Source organism: Neofelis nebulosa, chromosome 14 (genome assembly GCF_028018385.1).
Source record: "Neofelis nebulosa isolate mNeoNeb1 chromosome 14, mNeoNeb1.pri, whole genome shotgun sequence".
Taxonomy (NCBI): Eukaryota; Metazoa; Chordata; class Mammalia; order Carnivora; family Felidae; genus Neofelis; species Neofelis nebulosa.
Window position 1 is genome coordinate 73,822,866 of NC_080795.1, and position 21,055 is coordinate 73,843,920.

Below are 21,055 nucleotides of genomic sequence, written 5' to 3' on the forward strand. Positions count from 1 at the left end.
GGGAATCTTCAGGGCCTAACATGAAGCAGGGCTGTTAAAGAACCGAAGGGAGGAAGGAAGGACAGAGGGTAAGAGGGAGGAGAAAAGTATTGCAGAGCTAGGATTCAAACCTATGTTGATGTGCCTCCTAAACCAGACCTGAACAATGTGGAAAAGAATGTAGACACAGAAACCTAGAAGTGTGGATGCCAATCAGGAAAATGATAGTGATAATAATAAAAGCAAACCCTATGTAGTACTCATCATGGGTAAGACTCTCTTCTAAGCATTGAATTCTCACAATAGTGCTAGGAGGTAGGTACTCTCACCATAACTATTATATAGATGGGGAAACTGAGGCAGAGAGGTTTGGCAATGTGTCCAAGATAATGTACTCAAGATTCTTAAAAATGACCCATAACTCACAGTGTGCATCACACCAAAATAACGGGTCCAATTCTGCTGCCATGGCCACAGACTCATAGCATACAGGACCTGAAGTGGCTTAGGGTTCCCCTATTCCAACCTCTTCCTTCTAGTGATGAGGCAGCCTAGGCCAGGTGACTGGGGGCTTCTGTCTAGGTTGAGAAAGAATGGGGACAGATAAAGCAGGGAGGAGGAGGCAAGATCGTGACCGGGTTGGCTGTTGGGCTGTAGCAACAGCTTCACGACTTGGAAATAACCCTGATGTGTTCGTCTGGTTCTCTCTCATCTGGAGAGGTTTGCAAAGTTAGCTGGGCCAATGGCCTACTTGGATTCCTCTGATCCAGCGAATCTGGGAAAATCTATGAGCACGATTCCGGGACATTTACAGCTGGTAGTCGGAGGACACACAGACTCACACACTGACGTGAGGTCTCTCTGTCGCTCTTCTAAAAGAATGGCTTTCTCCATGTATCCAAATCTCATGTATGAGTAACTTGCCAATTGGCCAGCACTCATCTCTAGTGAGCATTTGCTATGTACTGGGCCACAGGTACCATTCCAACCAGCCCATGAGGCTGTTCCTATTATTATCCCCACTTCACAGATAAGGACATGAGGACATGAGAGGCTGCTTGAGTTGCTCAAGATCACACAGCTAGTAAGTAGGGCAGCCAGGCATTGAGGTCTGATGGTCTAATTCTGGAGTCTGTTCCCAGCTCCTGTTGCTATGACTACCTCCTAATTCCACCAACTGATTATTTTTAGTCCCTGGTTAAAGAGGAGAGGACCACAGATCAGGAGGGAGCCAGGTAGACATAGGACCCAATTCTATTTGTGCGATTTGGGCTGGGATATGTGTAAGTTGTTTCACCTTGCTGAGGCTTTGTGTCTTCATCTGTGTAGGGGATATTGGACTCTAACTCATAAATGTCCCTCTCAAAATCATGCGTCCTGGATCTGCTCAGACAGCTTCCTACCTTGTATGCAAGCAAATTGTGCTCGCCTTTGGCAATTGTGAAAGGCTGAAGTGTGTTCCCCAAAAGATATGCCCAAGCCCTGACCTGATAGCTATAATGTGACCTTATTTGGAAACAGTCTCTTTGGATGTAATCAAGTTGAGACGTACTCATACTGGAGTAGGGTGAGCTCTTAATCCAACAATTTGTGTCTTTATAAGAGAAAGGAATGGGAGGTTTGGGTACAGAGAGACACAGATGCACACAGAGAGAAGAAGGCCACGTGGAAATGGAGGCAGAAAATGGAGTGTTGGGTCCGCAAGGGTAAGGAAGGCCAAGGATTACTAGCAACCACGAGAAGCTAGGAAGAGGCAAGGAAAGGTTCTTCCCCCACAGCCACTGGAGGAAAATGGCTCTTGAGTCCTTGATTTCTTGACATCTTGATTTTGGACGTCCAGGCTCCAGAACAGTGAGAGGATAAATTTCTATTGATTTAAGTCGCCCAGTTTGTGGTCATTTGTTATGGAATCCTCAGGAAAAGGCAGCAAAAACGAGGGCACAGTGGGTGCATGAGGACTGTTTTTAGTCTGATAACCAAGCCAGAGAGCTGCAACACATTTTTGTGTGCTACGGAACGATGTGCTCATAGGTAGACAGGGGCTACAATGAAGGGTAGGGAGGACCATCTTTTTTGCATACTTTAGCAGAGCCATAAATATGGAATTTCCACACAATTAGAAGAATTGAGAAGAAATCTCTGGTCCTCTACCAGCTTTTCCGCATGGAAGGAGGTGAATTATCTGATTATGGGGTGTGTGAAATAACCATTGACTCATCTTCTTGATTGGGTGAGCTTCTGTATTGAAGGTCAGTTCTGTATTCAAGGTCATACGTGGTCTCTCTCTGGTTGTCAGTGCTCCATGGGGTCAGATAAGCAATGGCCCCAGGTGTCTGGCTGGGAGAGTGTCTGTTCTGTGTGGCTGGTCCTAAGGTCAAACGTACTGGGAAGTGTTAGGACATTCACTCTTGCTCCCAGAGCCAATCCTGCTTTGCCCAGCAAATGTGGCCTATATTTTGATCTGTTTTGGATTCCTATTTCCCAATTAGCTCATAATTCAGAGACACTCCCCCATATTCCAAAAAGAAAACTGAGACTAAGCCCTCAGGGCATGTTGGAGATCACTCTGGGGTTAAACAAAATTGGTCCAAATCTTACTCTGCAGCCTGGGACCAGTGTTTCAGGGACTGCACAGCGGGACAAAATATTAACAGCTATGGAATTGTGTCCAAGACTCTTATTTTGCTCTCGGTAACAATTTTCCCATCAGTAAAATTAGGGGATTGGATTCACTGATCTCTAAATTCCCGCGTACCTTTAACAGTCTTCGATTCTAGGGCATGGAAAGAGATTTATTGCCCACATCATCTGTCACCCTGTGAGATCAATTTCATGGGGCCAACGTCACAGGGAGAAAGTAACGTGTGAAATATACCTCCTCTCATGGCAGGAACTCCAGCCACAGAGAGCCAAGGAAGAGTAGAAGAAAACAAAACAAGCCAAAGGGGACACCCGCAGTGACTGAGTACAGTTACCTAACTGTTCCCAATGACTTGAAACTACCAGCCGAGTGGCTGGGTCCACACATCACGGAGCCAGATGAACCAGATCCGGTTTTTTTCCTGCTACCGTCTAGCTGCAGGACCGTGTGCAAATCACTTGCCTCTCTGAACCTCAGGTTTCTCATCCATAAAAAAAGAGATTCAAAATAGTTATCTTCCCTATCAGGGCAGCTATGAGGGCTAGATGTGCTGAGAACTTTACCTGGCAAGCAGTAAGCCTTCTTCATAAATTCTTGTGATTGTATTTAAATTCTTTGACTCAAAGGGTGATCCTCTACTAAATGTGAGAGCTCTGCAATGGGAAGGATATAACAAGATAGCAGATAAAGAAGATGGCTCGGATGAACATCCTCCCTCTCCAAAGATGGCTACAGAAGAGCTGAGTCCTGTACGCCGCTGTTAAGATTGAATTGTTTGAAAATACAAAGTAAACAGTATGGCTCAAGCAAGCAGTTGCTGTCAACACAGTTACCTGTTTTGAAAATTCACAAAAACACGATTTTCTATGAGACAAATGCCTCTAATTATCGGCTCTGCTGCATGTCTGCTGAATAGTTGCAATTGATGTTTAAAGTGATGTTCCTACCATAAACTACCAGTCTTTTCTGGAATCATCCATAGAATAAATGAGCCTCAATATGGTCTACTGTTGATGTTCTTTAATGCAGTATTATTCTTAGGCACTTGAAAATTTTCAGGTGGAATTTATGCCTGTCATGGGCAGCTTCGTATTTGTCTGCTTTGTGTTTCGTCCCCGATACGCTGGGGAAAAGGACACTGTTCTGCTGGGGTACTGATTCCTGCCAACTTCAAGCAAGTGACTCTACTGTGAGCTGTCAATCATAGCGTCTTGAACCCACACTAACAGGTGGATACGGGACCCAGAGTTTGGCCAGCAGTAGCCTCTTTCTCCCTGGGTCATACAGATTGTCCGAGGCATGAGTATGTGACCCAGACTGGGTCAATCTAAGTGCTTCCCTGGGGTTTCTCAAACTGGAGAGGAGTGAAGGACAGATACAGAAAGAGGGAAAAATAGGTGGTCATGGGGCTGCTTGCATCCACATCGTCATCAGTATGCAGAAGGGCAGCAAGAGAGTGAGACCAGAAAGGAGAAGTGGGGATGAGAGAGGAAAAGAGAAATTCCAGAAGACTTCCATTCCTTGTTTCCCGGGGATCTCACCCTCTTCGTTGGGTGACTATGTGAGCCATTTCATTTCCCTCTTAGTCCAAGGTAGTTTTGACTGTGTCTATGACACTTGTAGAATAAGAGTTTGTCCATCCATCCATCCATCCACCCATTCACCCACCCACTTTTTTCAGTGCGTTAATATCTCTTGAAAGCTAACCATGTCTCAGGCTGTGTTCCAGGAATTGTTTTAGGTGCCAGAAATAATGCAGTGAACAAAACAGAGCCCAACCCCTTGGAGGCATTTTATCTAGTACAGAAGGCAAACGAGAAACAAATACATAGTATATTAGATAGTCATCAATGCTAACAACGATAACGAAGTAGGATTAAGGGCATAGAGACTGATGGGGTGTGGGTAGAGGGTCAAAGAGGGGCTCTCTCAGGAGGTGACATTAGACAGAGTCCCAACTGAAGTGAAGGACTGAGCTATACGAAAAGATGAGATAGGAGATCCTGGCCAAGAGGGAACAAATGCCAAGTTCATGTGTCTGTGAGACTCACTGAGCTCACGCTGTACCCCTGGGTACAAGGAGGGCGTGGCAATCCAATGTGCTGCAGTGGGCCGCAGCCTGATACGATCTGGTCCAGTCACACAGACCCACCCTCCAAATCCCCACCTTGGCTACTTCTGTGCTTGGCTAAGGTGCTAGTTAACTAAATGCCTGAGCTCAGTCTCTACACAAGTAAAATGATGGTACAAAACTCCCTTCATTAAGTCATTTATTTATTCATTCAGCAAGTATTTGGGGGGGGGGGTAACCCCCTATACTTCAGGCTCCGTGTTAGCTCATGGTCTAGAGAGGACGAGAGATCAGGTTTTGACTAAATACAAGACAAAAGCTTTCATAGGGAAATTCTGAGTCCTACCTGGGGCACCATGAGTGGTACAAAGGGGTGAGGGTGTGTGTGTGTCAGCTGCCTCTGTTTTTATAAGAATTAATTAAGACAACCTAGGAAAAGTACTCAGCTCCTCATAAGCCCACAACAGAAGCTGGTTCTCTTCCTTCTGATTAGCCTCAGAATCACAGATCCCAAGAAGCATAAAATGATCCAAGCCAACCTCCCAGCCATTGTGGGAAGTCAGTGGGACCAAGGTTCCTCAAACAAGTCTGCATGAATCAAAGCAGTCAAACATGGCCCTGTCCTCAGGACTAGAGAAGCTCATCTCTGTGTCGACCCTCTGAGGTGTGTGTGTGTGGGGGGGCAGGCTTAGTGAGCAACCATGGGCTTGAGCTCTTTCCATTAAGTTGATGAACTTCCTTTTTCTTACCCCAATGCAGAACCGAGATATGTTAAGTCACAGAGAACAGAACACTTACATCAGCCCAACAAATAAACAGAAGTGTGGACCACCCATGCTTGGAGGGGACAAGGAGATGAACTCCAATCTGGTTTTGGCTATTTAAAAAGCAATGAGTAAGACTGAAACACCAGTTAGCCGGAAACTTGTTGAAGACGCTAACACAAAGGTGGAAAATGGCCATCAGCGAGCAAACGTCGCATGCACGTGTCCACTGCTGACCACTCGCTCACCCTGCTCCCTGCCCTCTGGGGTCAGGGAATTGACGTCTCCGTCGACAGTTCACCCGTAACATCCTCTAGGTCTCACGCCCGGCCTCCTGGCTGTAATCACACCTGGTAGTTCACCTGTCAATCTGTCAGCCAACCCGTTTGCTGTGCAAACCCAAAATATTTGTGCCTGAGCCCGGACGAGGGGGACCGAGTGGCTTATGTAACTGACCTCGTTCTTCTTCCCCGGGGAGGATGAGCCAGCAAACACCTGGGAACTCTCACCCTGAGAAATCGTGAAACACGTTTTCCTTCTGCATCCCTAACGGAGCTCTGGAGAGGCGCATGAACAGCTTGCTGAGACTCCAGACAGCCCCTTTCTGAGGACCGGGGCGGCATCCCTAGCAAAGCCTCAGAAGGCATCTACCCAGGCTCTCATGAAGCCGGAAGCGCATAATCCAATGCAATTTGGCTGAATCTTGTTCGGTCTGTATAGAAAAGGCTCTCAGGTGGATGTGGCAATTCACTTACAGCGTCAATGCCTGCATGATGCAGGATGCAAAACCCTGTTGGTCACGAGAGAAGGAGAGGACAAGTACCCCTCTGGCAGTCTTGAGACCCGCAATTTGGGGTGAGTCTGCCCTCTTCTACGAAGGGCGCCTCGGCTTCAACACATGTATCTGGGAGAAGATATCTGAGGTCTTCCCGCCTGCCTCTGTGACCTGCTGCGGCTGCTCTAGCAAATGTCCCCGGACGTGGTCATTGTCATTCATTCCTGCCCTCTACCATCTCCCCCAACGTCCCTACAGTCCAAACCAGGTCCAGGCAAGAAACACTCCATCCTTTCGAAAACACGCACAAAAGAGCCAGGAAGTCCTAGCTGTTCTGTATGTGATTTAACTGCTGTGTCTGTCACTGTTTCTTCCAAGAGGAATTATGTCTGGGATGGGGCCCCATCATGGACTCCATTCAAGAGGATTTGACTCAGCCTCCCAAAGGTCACTGTCTTCAAGTATTCCCCCCATCATGTGGCCCAGGGTCCTGCTACCCTCTCTACCTGAATTCTGTCAGTTCTAGAAGGACAGATGTTGAACTTAGTGTCCAGGAGACTGCAAGGCCTCATAAGTAGTTGCTCAACATAATAGATTAAACGACATCTGTATTTATAGTTATTTATATTTATAAATATATAACTTAACTGACGTTTTTTCTTTACAGTCTTGAGCAGGGTCCATAGTGTCCCTGATATTGTGACATCTTCTTGACAGGGAGAGAGAAGGGAGGGGCACACAAGTGCTCATAATCCAGAAGCCCAACCTGCCTCTGCAGCAGTCTGTAGTGAGCATGGTTTACTGGGGATCGTGAATTAGTCTTGATTCACTTTTTGAGGAGCCATGTGTGAACCCAAGAAGCAAGTGAAGCAATATCTAATGGAAAGAATGTGGTCTTAATAGTCAGACCTGAGTCCGAATGTTGATCTTGCCTCTCAAGAGCTGTGTGACCCAAGAGGGATAACTCAAACTCCCTGAGCCTCAATCTCAACCCACAATTGGGGGTACCCGGGACTGTCTTACACTGCGGTTGTGAGGACGAAATGAGACAAACATAGGCGGGAGTCCAGGCACAGAACTGTGTCTTGCTCACTAAATGGCTGTGGCTGTGATCACAGCTGAGTTGTCCTTGAGTAAATTCACATGGAAACGGCAGAGGAATATGGTGGTCAGCGACGGCGGTGAGCCCCAAACTCTGCCTCATAACCGGCATGCTGCCCCGGGGCCCTCCGCCATATTGAACCGGACCCTCTGTCCCGCCATGGTGGTGGGAAGAAGGCGATTCGTGATCAGAAACGTACCTGGCTGCAGCTTCCAGTTGTTCTTTCCTAGGAGGGGATGAGAAAGAAAAACATAAAGTGTAAATTACACGAACAGCCTCCCCTCTCCCCACATTGTGCCCGAAGCTTCCCTTTGACGAAGGTGGCGGTGCTCAGTGGAGCCGCAGGACAAGATGGTGAACGCGCCTGGGACCCAGCGAAGGGGAACGGGTTTCCCCAGCCAGACCCCAGGCCCTGCCGCAAGGGTGTGGCTCCGCATTCTCGGGCCTCTTCCGGGTGTGGCTCCGCATTCTCGGGCCTCTTCCGGGCCGCTGCTCGCTGTTCGTTTCCTCACCCAGAGCGTGGCTGCTGAGCACTTCCTCTGGCCCAGACCTTGTGCTGGGCTCAGGGGATTTGTGTAGCGGTGGGGACAGACCAGGAAACCAGGAATTTCGTCACTCAGCAGCCACACACCCCATCGCTCTGTCACCACCACGCCATCACAGTCGACGTCACCACCATCATCGCTAATATTTATTGAGAAATAATTACTAGGCAGATACCACGTTAAGTTATTTTTATAGATCGACTCATTTAATCCTCAAAACAACTCCACGAGGGAAACGGTGTTATCGTTCCCATTTCCCTGCTGACAAAACTAAGGCACGGAGAGGTTAAGAAAGCTGCTCAAGGTCTTACACTAGCAGAAGTAGGAAATAGTAGGAAGTAGCAGACTCAGGCTTCCAACCCAGGGGAAGCTCACCGTCCTGACCACGAGGCCACGTGGGGTATGCGCACATTCCAGACTCTGAGCCTTTGCCCAGGCTTGCTAATCCTTCAGATTCCAGCCAGAGGGGTCCCTCCTGGAGTTTCTCACCCAAAGCCCCAGGGTCTAGGCTGAGTGAATCTCTTTGCACATGGCACTGTGCTCTGATCACACTGTTTTATAATGGCCTGGTAGTCTGTGAGCTGCTTGGAGCAGGCCCTCTGTCGTTTCCAGCCCTGCCACCTGAGCACCCCATACCCTGGCACATGGTAAATGCACAATAAATACTGAATGAATAAGTGGACTATGGGAGAAATGGGGAGAGAATACGAAGCATCATGGCAGAGAAGCAGAGGGACCAGCTGGGGGGTTTCCAGCTCGTGGCTCAGCTCCCCCACTAGTGCCAGGTGGCCTTGGGCGGGTCACTTCCTCTGGGCCCATCTCTCTGCCTGAAGCATGGGCACAGAAAGCGCTCTGCCTTTCTAGAATGCTCTGGATGTCTGACTCTGGAGGTGGGGAGAGCACTGAGAGGAGGAGAAAAGGGTGGGGGCGGGTGGAGGCCAGGAGGTGCGCTGGGGTGCCGTGGGGAGCAGTGTTAAAGAGACAGAGCCCCCCCCCCCCAGTTCTTCCTCACTCTCCAAGACAAGGATCCCATGCCGTCTCTATCGTCACACTTCCCGCCTCTGGCTTCCCTCCCAGGCTACGAATTTGACTCACTTCTCACTGAGAGAGATCTTCCCTGTGTCCCATCACCAGGTCAGCAGTCACATACACCTGGCCCTGCGCCCTGGGCTTTCCTTCTGAGCACACGGATGCAGGTTCACACTCCACTCGTGCCCATCCTCCACTCGTGCTTCAGAACCCACGCCTCTGCCTGCTCTCTCCTCCAGTCCTTCTCCTTCCCCCCCCCCCCCCCGTATCCACATTGATTCCTCTCCATTAGATCCTTCCTGTCAAGGAAAATGCCCTGGCCCCACATTACTCTCCAGCTGTCATGTGCACTTCCTGTCCCCACATGCTCATTTCATGTCACTCTTTATTCCCTGTGAGCTGGCTTCAAGGCCCCAACAACCCCCAAACGATAAACATCCAGGGGCCACTTCCCCGTTCGTGTCTCCATCAACCTTGTGACAGGATCAGCACAGTGGACCCCTTTCTGTTGCCGGTTACATCCCCAATGCCAAACACAATACTTGCACTTGAGAGAGGCTCAGTAAAGGCTTGGTGAATGAATGAATGAATGAATGAATGGGATAAAGAAATAAAAGATCTGTAACCACATTCCAGACAGGGTGTTTCAGCCTTGTGGTCGCTAGCAGTGGCTTCCTATGGGTTCTTAGTGTCTTCGTTTCCTGCTGTAACACCAATACTTCCTTCTGGGCCAGATTCAACCAGAGGAGACTGAACACCTGCTGTAAACCAGGTGCTGTAAAAGGTGCTTCCACACATCCTATTCAATTTGACCTTCGCGACAAGAGTCTTCAGAAATAGGTATTATTGTCCCAGTAACCCTTGTCTCATCTTACTTTTACCCAATTTTCTCCCTGAAAAACTCTGTCTTCCCAGAGATAACAATGGGCTTTGGCATAAGACCTGGGTTCTCCTCTTTACTTACTAGGGGGCGACATTGAGCAAGCTAATGAACCTCACTGTTGCTCTGGATTCTTCACCTATAATATTTTGCACATGAAAATGGAGTTACCTCTTCTTCTGCTCTTCCAGGGCATTCTAAAGACTCAATGAATTAGCATGTATGAAAGCAGACCCATGTTACTTGGCCAAAGGGAAGGATGACTGGATATGCTCCCCTTCTCCATTGCTAGGCACTCTAGTGATCTTGCCGCTGGTCATAAAAGGAAAAGGTTCTGGTTATACGTAAAATTAACTGGGTCTTCTTGGTCAAGAGGCTTCTACATGTGGGGCCTAAGTCTTATCTCCATTTTAGTTCTAACGTCTAACGATTTTAGAGCTACAATGTCCAATATGGTAGCCACTGGTCATATCTGACTATTTAAGTTGAAATGAAATAAAATCGAAAATGTAATTCCTCAGTTGCATGAGTAACAGACAGAGGCTCAAAAGCCACATCTGCTAGGGGGACCACATTGGCACAGATGTACCGTAGATAATTCTACCACTGCCTTTAGGGAACCAAACGGTATGCAGGTTCCCTGTCAATGGAAGGCAACATGTGGGATTTTTTTTCCCAATTTTTTAATGTTTATTTATTTGGGGAGGAGGGGAAAGTGCAGAGAGAGGGGGACAGAGGATTCAAAGCTGGCTCCGCTCTGACAGCTGAGAGCCCAATGTGGGGCTCAAACTCTGAACTCACGAACTGTGAGATCATGACCTGAGCCAAAGTCGGACGCTTAACCGACTGCACCACCCAGGTGCCTCGACATGTAGTTTCTAACGTCTGCCCTCATCTGTGCTTGCACATAACAATGTACAACCACCATCCCCTAAGGTCCTCCCCGTACCGTCTCAGACTCCCACTGCCTACTTGCACTAAGGAGACACAGTCTCCATAGGCCAATAAATCAGAAGATCTGGGCTTGGACTCATAGCCCTCTGAAGTTCTTTCTAATTCAGAAGCGATGAGTTTATAATTTTAAATAGTAACAGAAAATAAAAACCAAAAAGGCAATACCATCATCCATCAGCGCTAGGCCTAAACAGATATATCCTGCAAATTCACAGAGGACTGCACCGAGCCGGAAACTCTGATACGGCCCCACTCCTAGGGCTGGGCTAAATAACATCATTCTTCCGAGTCTTTCGGCGGAATATAAGATGATGCCACCACCACGGTAAACAGTCGGGAAGTTCCTCAAGAAGTTAAACAGAGGGTTACCAATTCCACTCCCAGGTATAAGCCCAAGAGAATTGAAAACTTATGTCCACACAACGAGTACATCAGCATAATGGCCAAAAAGTGGAAACCACCCAAATGTGCGTCACCTGATGAATAAACAAAACAGAGCGTCTGTAATAGAATATTACTCATCCATACAAAGGAATCAATTTCTGATACATAGGACAACCTGGATGAGACCTGAAAACATGCTAAGTGAAAGAAACCGTACTTAAATGACCACATATTATGAGATTTCATTTTTATATGAAAAGTCCAGAATAGGTAGAATAGAGACAGACAATAGGCAAGAGCTTGCAGGGGCTGGGGGAAAGGAGGAGAGGAGTAACTCCTAATGGGTTTAGGGTTTCTTTCTGGGGCAATAAAATGTTCTGGAATGAGACAGTTGGTGATGAATGCTCAACTTCGTGACTACACTAAAAACCACTAAACTGTTTACTTTCAAGGGGTACTTTTTAGTGTAAGTGAGACCCTCCTACAGCATATGAAACATACCTCAATATGTTTTTAAAGCATAAACAAGAGACAAAAAACGTATAGGGGACAGGTGAGGACACACCAATGAATTATCACCTTTACCGCTGAACGTATGGAGGGGGTTGGCATTCAGGGACATTTTTTTTCCCAAGGGACTGCCTTGTTTCAGAACGGTTGCTAAGTGACTCTGGTTGGACTTGCTAAGTCTTGCTAGTGACTTTATACTTTTGTCCTTGAAAGAATGAAAGAAAGAAGTGTTCTCTCTCAGTTTAAAAGCCATTCCCCTATCACAGCAGCCCTGCGACACAGCATCTTCCTCCGAGTCTCTGACAGCCAGGACAATGCCTTATTTATAATAAATCAACCCAAAAGAATAGGCCTGTTGCCAAGACCTGGGGCTGCCCAGCAAACAGAAATCATCTTGGTTCTGAGCTCAGTGTGGTTGCACATCGTCTCCAAGTCCAAGGTCACTCTGTCCTTTACCAGGGAGGCCGCCTGCCCCTGCGAAGGCTCTTGTGACCCAAAAGAAAACTGATGTCATCCCCGACCCAAAATGATGATGGCAAAAACAGAATTTTAGAATCAAAGGGAACCGTGGAGGCCATCACCTGAGCCAAAGGATCTAATGACAGGTAAGAAGACGCAGCCTAGGAACCCAAGCTTCATCGCTGGTTTCTGGAAGCCTTGATTCTTCCATCCCCTTGACTCCTTTGCCCATCGTAACTCCTTGAGATACCCCCCTCTTCTTATTCCCTTTCTGGTCCTCCACCCACCGTCCTTCTGAAGCATCTACCCTGGGCTAGGCCCCGGCTGGCTCTCACCCTGAATCCTGCACTCTTTTGCTCACCGGTCTCCTTGTCTCGAATCCTGAGCCTGTCCAGCCCGCCTCCACACCCTTCCTGTCATCTTCCTGAAACACAGATCTGATCATGCCATACTCGGGCTCAAGCAGCTTCTCTCTGCCCTCAGGATCAAGTTAAGATTCCTTTGCTGGTCACCTGTGATTGGTGGACTGGATGCCCGGAGTAGAAAGTTGCACCTGCCACTACGGCCTCTGCAGGAATGAGACGGAAGGCAAGCAGGGGTCAGCTTTCAGGGCCCTGCAGCTCATGGTCAGGTTTTGGACTTTACTCTCCTTGTCACGGTCATCCATTGGAAGGTTTTATGCAGGGAAACGAGCCAGAAGAACCCAGGTCTCTTGAATTTCTGTAAATCTGTACCACAATCTGGCGATGGGGTGAGGGGATATGTGAGGCTGGGTTCTGACATTGGTTGCAGGTCCCATGACAGGTGGGTGGGAGGGTGGGACGGGGACCGAGAGGGCCACTTGGCTGTGACCGGGTCGCACTAGAATCCCTGAAACCAAAGGCCTGTGGCAGAAACGGGCTTCAGAGCAGGGCCCAGCTCAGGGGTGAGGCTCGGGGTCCCTCTACTCTCCCTCCCAACCAGGAATCCAACAGCAATTCTGCATTCCTTCCACACGCGTAAACTCCCGGCTCAGGACAGCAGCATCTACACCCTGGAGAAGCACAGTCTGTTTCAGTAGCCCAGGCAGTGAAGAGATCACGGGCTTTGGGGGCTTCTTGACGTGGCAGACATCGGCCAAAATGCCCCAAGCTTCTGAGCCCCAGCTTCGCCCCCCTGTGAGAGGAGCCTGGTGACCCGACCACTCAGCCTGTCTCAGCCTGTCCCCGGGAGGGGACCGTGAGCCACGCTGTCGGACTCGCCTTGGGGCATCTGTCCAAGATGCTTTATTAGGCCAGCACCATGGAAATGGCTGGAGGCGGGTATAGGACCCGAGCTCCCAGAGCTCTCCACTGATTTTTTTAATGTTTATTTATTTTTGAGAGAGAGGGAGTGTGAACAGAGGAGGGGCAGAGAGAGGGGGGAGGACAGAACACCAGACACAGGCCCTGTGCTGTCAGCACAGAGCCCAACGTGGGCTCAAACTCATGCACTGTGAGATCATGACCTGAGCCGAAGGCAGATGCTCAACCAAGTGAGTCACCCAGACATCCGCCCTCCACGGATTTTAACGCCTCTTAACACTTGGGATCCTCTGGCCTGCTTCCTAGGCTGCCTGGGAGGGCCAGTTGAAGTACGAACTCAGATACCTTGGATGGACTGGATATCTAGCGATTATTAACTTCTCTCTCTTCCTTTTTACAGGTGCTGGCTGTGGGCAACGCTTTTCATTCCCCCCCACCCCGCGCCGAGGCCTTTAATTTAATCTACCACCTCTAAGAACACAAAACGACATCTCCGGGTCATTGGAGGACTCCTCCTGCTGCTTCTTCCGCCTGCCTGTTCCCAGCATCTAGAACGGTCTGTGGGTGTACAGGCCATGGCCAGGCGGGGGAAGCATCCAGAACTGTGAGCGAGGCCCACTGCCCGGGCTTCCCACTTCCTCAGACCCCGGCCCTGCTCAAACAATGATCGAACCTTCTCTTCTCAGCCCCTCCACACTGTCCAGTTGGTAACCACCGGTGGCACACTGGGGCTATCTGGGAAGCTTTAAAATTACTGACGTTGGGGGGCCCTGGGTGGCTCAGTCAGTTAAGCATCCAACTTCAGCTCAGGTCACGATGTCACGGTTTGTGAGTTCGAGCCCTGCATCAGGCTCTCTGCTATCAATGCAAAGCCCGGAGCCTGCTTCAGATCCTCTCTCTCCCTCTCCCTCTGCCCCTCGCACTCTCTCTTTCTCTCTCTTGAAAATAAATACACATTAAAAAAATACTGATACCTAGACTCCACTCTTGGCATTTCTGATCAAATAGCCTGGGGTGTGGCCCGTGAACTGGGGGAGTTTTTTGAGCTCCCAGGTGATTTGAATGTGTGGCGCAGTCTGGGAACCAAGCCCTGTTCTCCAAGAAACTACGGAGCCCACAGGCACAAATACAGACCCACGGCGGGGATGGTCAGTCACACCCTGAGCGTTCAGATAGGTGGTCACTTGCCTGAAGAACGGAAAAGAGACGACCGATTCATAGAACCTCCACGTTGCCACAAGATCAATCCTGTTTGGGTTGGTAGCATAATACCTCCAGGCAGCCTGAGGAGGAGAAAGGGAGGGGCTGGAATGACCAGACAGCACTGAAACACTCACACAGAATCCCACAGGATTAAAACATTTGTGAAGCCCCTGACTCTTAAGAGTTTAAATATGCAATTGAGGTAATATCCAGAGAAGCCAGGCTTCCTGGCTTTTTGTAGCTCCTTGGGGAAGAAAACCTTCCCTGACCCACCATCTTGGAGGCATAACTGGGGCCATCGGGGTGTGGAGAAATGCGAAGGAAGGAGAGGAGGGGGCTGGGCATAGAATCCCCAGAAGGAGCAGGGTTTACTCTGGCTGCAAGGCTCCCTGAGCCTTCTCAGACAGGTAGGAGGGTGCACACTATCTTTGTGCCACTTTGGGTGCAAGAGACGGCCTGGGAGATGAGGTTTTGATTCGAATATACTAGAACTTCAGGAATACCATGATGGTTTGGGGCTTGGGGGGTAACGGAACAGACCCTTAGAGGCTGGGACTGGCCTGGACTCTTCACTACGTAGAATAACATCGTGTACCATCTGGTGTCAGACCCACAGACCTGCAGAGACCATCCGTACACGAGGGTACACCGTAACACAGGTTCATGGTAGGCACACGTTCGGTCCCACGTAGCTGTAGTCGGGGGACTTCACCCTCCTCTTCTCTGTGCTCCCAACAACCCACAACACCATGAAGCAGAATCTCCCTCTGAGGTTTAAGCGGGAACACGTCTACCCTTCTCCCCACCTCTCACTATTCTCCCCACATCCAGCCCACGGGGCAGGAGTGATGGATCTGGCAGGCGTCCAACATCCACTGGTGCATGATGGTCTACTGGGCAGGACAAATGGCCCGCTGTCCCATACTGGGCACACGTAAGGCAACTCTTTCTGTCTTGGCTTATGGGTTCTCCCTCACTGGCAGATGTGAGGGGCCACATTTCCTTGTAGCTGATGAGCTAAGTCCTTGGACTCTAGGTCTGCTCTTCCTTGTGGGTCCCTAGGTCAAGAGAGGGGTGGGAAGTAGGAGGAGGAGAAGCCTAGTACGGACCCAGAGTCAAATTGTCCAATACGGGGGCGCCTGGGTGGCGCAGTCGGTTAAGCGTCCGACTTCAGCCAGGTCATGATCTCCGGTCCGTGAGTTCGAGCCCCGCGTCAGGCTCTGGGCTGATGGCTCGGAGCCTGGAGCGTGTTTCCGATTCTGTGTCTCCCTCTCTCTCTGCCCCTCCCCCGTTCATGCTCTGTCTCTCTCTGTCCCAAAAAAAAAAAAAAAAAAAAAAAAAAGTTGGAAAAAAAAAATTTTATAAAAAAAAAAACAATAAAAAAAAAAAAAACAAATTGTCCAATACGGTTAGTAAAACAGCTGATGCCTTGGTCCCTCTCAGAGTCCCATGTCTCTTTCTCGCTTGTCTTCAAACGTGGATGGGAGAACGTTGGGACTGTCACGTTGGTGCCACACAGACAGGACGCCCATAGCCGTCCACAAGCAGGCACGGTCCTGGGCTCTGTCCCCAGTCCCAGGCACGCCCACTGCGGTGCAAGCACACACAGCCCCCCGGCCCCCACACAGATGCATGAGCTCAGTCCCGACCCGGCTTATCCCCAGGAGGACAGACCTGAATGAGTTCAGCGGCCGGCTTCCTTCTTTTCTCAAAGTGCTTCTGCCGGTGCTGCTCCTGTACCTTGAGTGCCAGCCCCGACCCCAGGATGCCCTGGAGGGAGAAGTCAGGCCCAGGTCAGCCCCGCTGGCCTCTCTGGGGGCCCCACCCCCACTCCCAGGGCCACAAAGACCCCCTTCTTCTCTTCCAGGGAGTAGGTTTTGGGTTAAGTGGAATCTCGGTGTCAGGAAGGCCTGGCTTCAGTTCCCGACTCTGCCGCTTTCTAGTGGTGAGATCCCTGGGCAAGTCACTTATCTACTGCACCTTGGCGTCCTGTACCGGGAAGTGGGCTAATAGTACATTCCTCATAATTTTGTTACGGAAAAAGTGAAATCATGTATAGGAGCTGTTTAGTAAGAAGAAGTATGACACAGAACAGATGTCCAGTAAATGTTGAGTGGAATTTAAAAATATTTTAGCCGCTTGGGGCGCCTGGGGGGCTTGGTCAGTTAAGCATCTGCCTTTGTTTGGCTCAGGTCATGACCTCATGGTTTGTGGATTAGAGCCCCGAAATGGGCTCTGAGCCAGCAGCAGGGAGCCTGCTTTGGATTCTCTGTCTCCCTCTCTTTCTGCCCCTCCCCCCGTTGTGCTCACTCGTTCTCTCTCTCTCTCTCCAAAATAAGTAAATGTTAAAGAAATAATAAAAATATTTTAGTGCTGGAATTGTCCCTTAAGACTTCTACCAGAAGTTCCCAGAATTGTGACCTGTTCTGGTGTCCAGGTCGGCCTCACACGTGGATTACATGGATAGAAGCCACGCCCTTTTCAAGTTAGAGGAGACCATGTGGCACCCCCACAGCCCCCAACCTATTCTAGATGAGGAGACTGAGATTCATGAAGGTCATATGCCCAAGGTCAGAGAGCTTAGGAGAAACAGACAAGGTGGGGCTACCACGGAGGACGAGTATCGCTAAAGAGGAAGGCTGGGAGATGAACCGGGGTGCGGGGTGGGGGGATGAGGAAGGGCGATTTTTCCCTAAGAAGTTTCTTTCCAGCCTCACGATTAAGAGACAGAACCCACAACCCAGGAGCCTTGTGACTGTGGAAACTTGACTGACCTAATTGAGCCTCAGTTTTCTCATCTGGAAAATGGCGACAGACACCGCACCAAACTCACGAAGTTGTCATGAAGATTAAAAGACATGATGTAGGTAAAGCATTTGGCACGATTCCAGCACAGGGTAAGTCCGACAAGTGCTTTCTAGGACTGTTGCTACTGTTACGCTCATGGGCGCTGGGCTTTGGTGGGTTATTCTATCACGGGTCAAGACTCACTCTGGCGGGAAATGAATTGTTTTTACATAAGCCAGGACACGAAATGACAGGACAAGGGAAGGGAGCTCACATTGACGAAGGACCTGCCACGTGCAAGGCGCTGGGGAAAACGTGGGTGGGAGATATAATCTCAGCCCCCAGGGAGCTCACAGTCTGTGGTCGGGGGCGGGGGGGAGGCAGCATGGGGTCAGAGATGCCTTTGCAGAGTCAGGCCCAGAGGAGGGAGGGACTCACTGAGCTTAGAGAAGGCAGCCTGGGGACTGGGCTTGGAACAGCCCGGCGCGTGGACTTGAGGGGGTCTCAGGGGCTAGCGTCCGCCTGGGAGGTTCAGCTGGGGCCGGGTAGATGGCGGAGGGGGTCCCGTGTGTCACTCTAGGGTAAACATCGAAGGTACTTACCGCTGGAAGGGCAAAAAAGGAGACGCCGATTAAGGAAAAGGTGGCTGCAATCAGGCGGCCCTCCCACGTTTTGGGCGTCTTGTCTCCGTAGCCAATGGTGGCCAGTGTGATCTGAAGAGAGAAGAAGTCAGACATGAGCCTTCGCGGGGAGAGGGAAGTCAGCTGAGCTCCACCTGTCGGCCTTTTGTACTGCCTGGGGATGTTTCCCCCACGGGAGACAAGGTACCAAGTGCCAAGTAAGTACGTGGGAGCCTGGAGACCACACCTGTTTCTAAGTTACGGATTTCCTACCTATAGTCGATCAACCAACAAACATTTCAAATAGTTGCAAACACGTGCACGTACATTCCTGGCATATTGACCTATGTGTGATTTTGGGTATGGCCATGTTTCCCAATGTATGCGTGCCTATGAGCGCGTTTATACATATCGTGTATGTGTGCACTTGTCTGTGCTGATGGGAGTTGTATAGTCCTGGGTGTGTTTACAAGTGTAGTTGACTGTGCACACATACTTACGAATATGGAGAGCGGGAAAGCAAAGCGGTTAAGCGTGTGGCCTCTGGAGCCCGACTGCCTGAGTTTAAATCCCAGGTTCCACCACTAACTGGCTCAGGGATCTGTCTTGGCTTCATTACATACTTAACTGCTTCATGCCTCAATTTCCCCATTTTATTTTAATTTCTTTTTAATCTTTGTTTTTGAGAGGAAGGGGAGGGGCAGAGAGAGAGACACACACACAGAATCCAACGCAGGCTCCAGGTTCTGAACGGTCAGCACGGAGCCGGACATGAGGCTTGAATCCACAAACTGCGAGCTCATGACCTGAGCCGAAGTGGTCTGACCTGAGCCGACGCTTAACCAACTGAGCCACCCAGTCGCCCCCTCAGTTTCCCCACTTAAAAAAAGGGACTCAAAATAGAAATTGTGTTTAAAATATGTTAATACAAGGAAGGACTTTAGAGCAATGCTCTGGAGCAAAGTAAGCCTTCGGAAACTGCTAGCGTTCGTAACACGTGTCCCTGGTGGGCACGGGGCTGTGGGTCTCCAGGTGCATTTGAAGGTCTGAGTGCACGTGTGTGCACCTGCCACTGTGTCTGTTTGCACATGCACGGCCCAGCTGATAACAGCCTACAACTAATGAAGCAAGGTCCCTGGGTGGTGATGGGCACTGACTATTCCCATCACTTGTAAGCACTAAGGAAAAGCCCATTCCAAGTGCACGCACCTGTGCGTGCACGCGGCTGCCACCTAGGAGAACACCCATGCCGCGCCCTCCACACCTCTGTCTCTAACAGTCAGTCCCCATGGGGGGCCTTCAAGATGGTGACTCACCAGGCCCCACCAGAGGGCATCTGCATAGGTCTCGAATTCCTCCTTCATCTCTTCTCCCTGTGCATCCACCTCGGGAACGTCTTTCTCAACCAGGTAGACAAGAAACGAAGAAAGGATGAGCGTCAGGAACCCAATGTACCAGGCGGTGATGAGCTCCTGGGAGAGCAAGCAGTGGACAAGGGAGGTGGTCACTGAGAAGTCTCTGGATGCATGCTGGAGGCAGATACCCTGGAGGTGGAGTCCGGGCTTACGAACATTGTGACTGTGGGCGGGTTATGTACCTCCCTGAGCCTCACCTCCCGTCACCATGAAAGGGGATCAGTAATACGGTCATTCTTTCCTTTTTCTTTCTTTCTGTTTTTAAATTTGAGTATAGTTGACACATTGCATTAGTTTCAGGTGTGCAACATAGTGATTCCGCAAGGTTACACATTATGTTATGCTCGCCCCAAGTGTAGCTATCATCTGTCCCGCTATAGCTCTATTACAATGTCATCGGCCATATTCCTTATGCTGTCTTTTACTCCTGTGACTTATTCATTCCATCACTGGAAGCCTGTGACCCATTCACTCCCCTTGACCCATTTTGTCCAACCCTCTACCTCCTTCCCTCTGGCAACCATCAGTTTGTTCTCTGTATTTTTTTAAATGTTTATTTATTTATTTTTGAGAGAAAGAGACAGAAAGAGAGAGAGAGAACGCACGTGTGTGAGCAGGGGAGGGGCAGGGTGGGGAGGGGGAGAGAGAGAATCCCAAGAAGGCTCCGAGCCACCAGTGCAGAACCCGATGCGGGGCTTGAACCCACAAACGGTGAGATCATGACCAAAGCCAAAATCAAGAGTCAGCTGCTTAACTGACTGAGCCACTCAGGAGCCTCTCTTCTCTGTATTTAAAGGTATGATTCTGGTTTTTGCTTAACTCATTTGTTAGTTGTTATTTTATTTATTTGTTAGAATTTAAAAAAATTAAATTTTAGTTAACATATGGTGCAATATTGGTTTTAGGAGTAGAATTCAGTGATTCATCACTTCCATACAACACCCAGTGCTCATCCCAACAAGTGCCCTCCTTAATCCCCATCACCCATCTAGCCCATCTCCCACCCACCTCCCTCCATCAACCCTCAGTTTGTTCTCTATCATTAAGAGTCTCTTACGGTTTGTTTCCCTCTCTTCTATACCCCCCCCTCCCATACGTTCATCTGTTTTGTTTCTTAAATTCCACACGAGTGAAACCATACGGTATTTGTCTTTCTCTGACTCATTCTGCTTAGTGGAATACATTCTAGTTCCGTCCATGTTGTTCCAAATGGCAAGATTTCATTCTTTTTTGATGGCTCAGTAATATTCCGTTGTATATATATACCACATCTTCTTTATCCATTCATCACTCGATGGACATTTGGGCTCTCTTCGTTGTCTTCTTTAGATTCCACTTACGAGTGGAATCGTATGGTAGTTGTCTTTCTGCTGACTTGTTTCACTCAGCATGATATCCATTAGGTCCATCCATGTTCTCACAAATGGCAGGATCTCGTCCTTTTTTATGGCTAATATTCCATTGTGTATATACACCATATTTTCCTCATCCCTTTGTCTATTAATAGATACTTAGGTTGCTTCCATGTCTTGGCTATTATAAATAATGCTGCAATAAACATAAAAGTGCATATATCTTTTTGAATTAGTGTTTTTGTTTTCTTTGGGTAAATACCCAATAGTGGAATTATTTGGTCATAGGATATTTCTGGTTT

The 21,055-nt window shown here is 49.1% G+C and overlaps 1 protein-coding gene across 1 annotated transcript in view; it reads right to left on the bottom strand.

The window, feature by feature from the left end:
* The window catches only part of KCNQ3 (potassium voltage-gated channel subfamily Q member 3), a 308,991-nt gene that overhangs the window by 18,541 nt on the left and 269,395 nt on the right, over window positions 1-21,055 (bottom strand). Inside the window, exons 5-9 of the mRNA XM_058699100.1 lie at window positions 19,303-19,458; window positions 17,969-18,079; window positions 16,254-16,349; window positions 14,565-14,659; window positions 7,532-7,558 (exon numbers count right to left, since the gene is read on the bottom strand). Coding sequence (XP_058555083.1) covers window positions 7,532-7,558; window positions 14,565-14,659; window positions 16,254-16,349; window positions 17,969-18,079; window positions 19,303-19,458 — 485 coding nt within the window. The remainder of the gene's footprint in view (window positions 1-7,531; window positions 7,559-14,564; window positions 14,660-16,253; window positions 16,350-17,968; window positions 18,080-19,302; window positions 19,459-21,055) is intronic.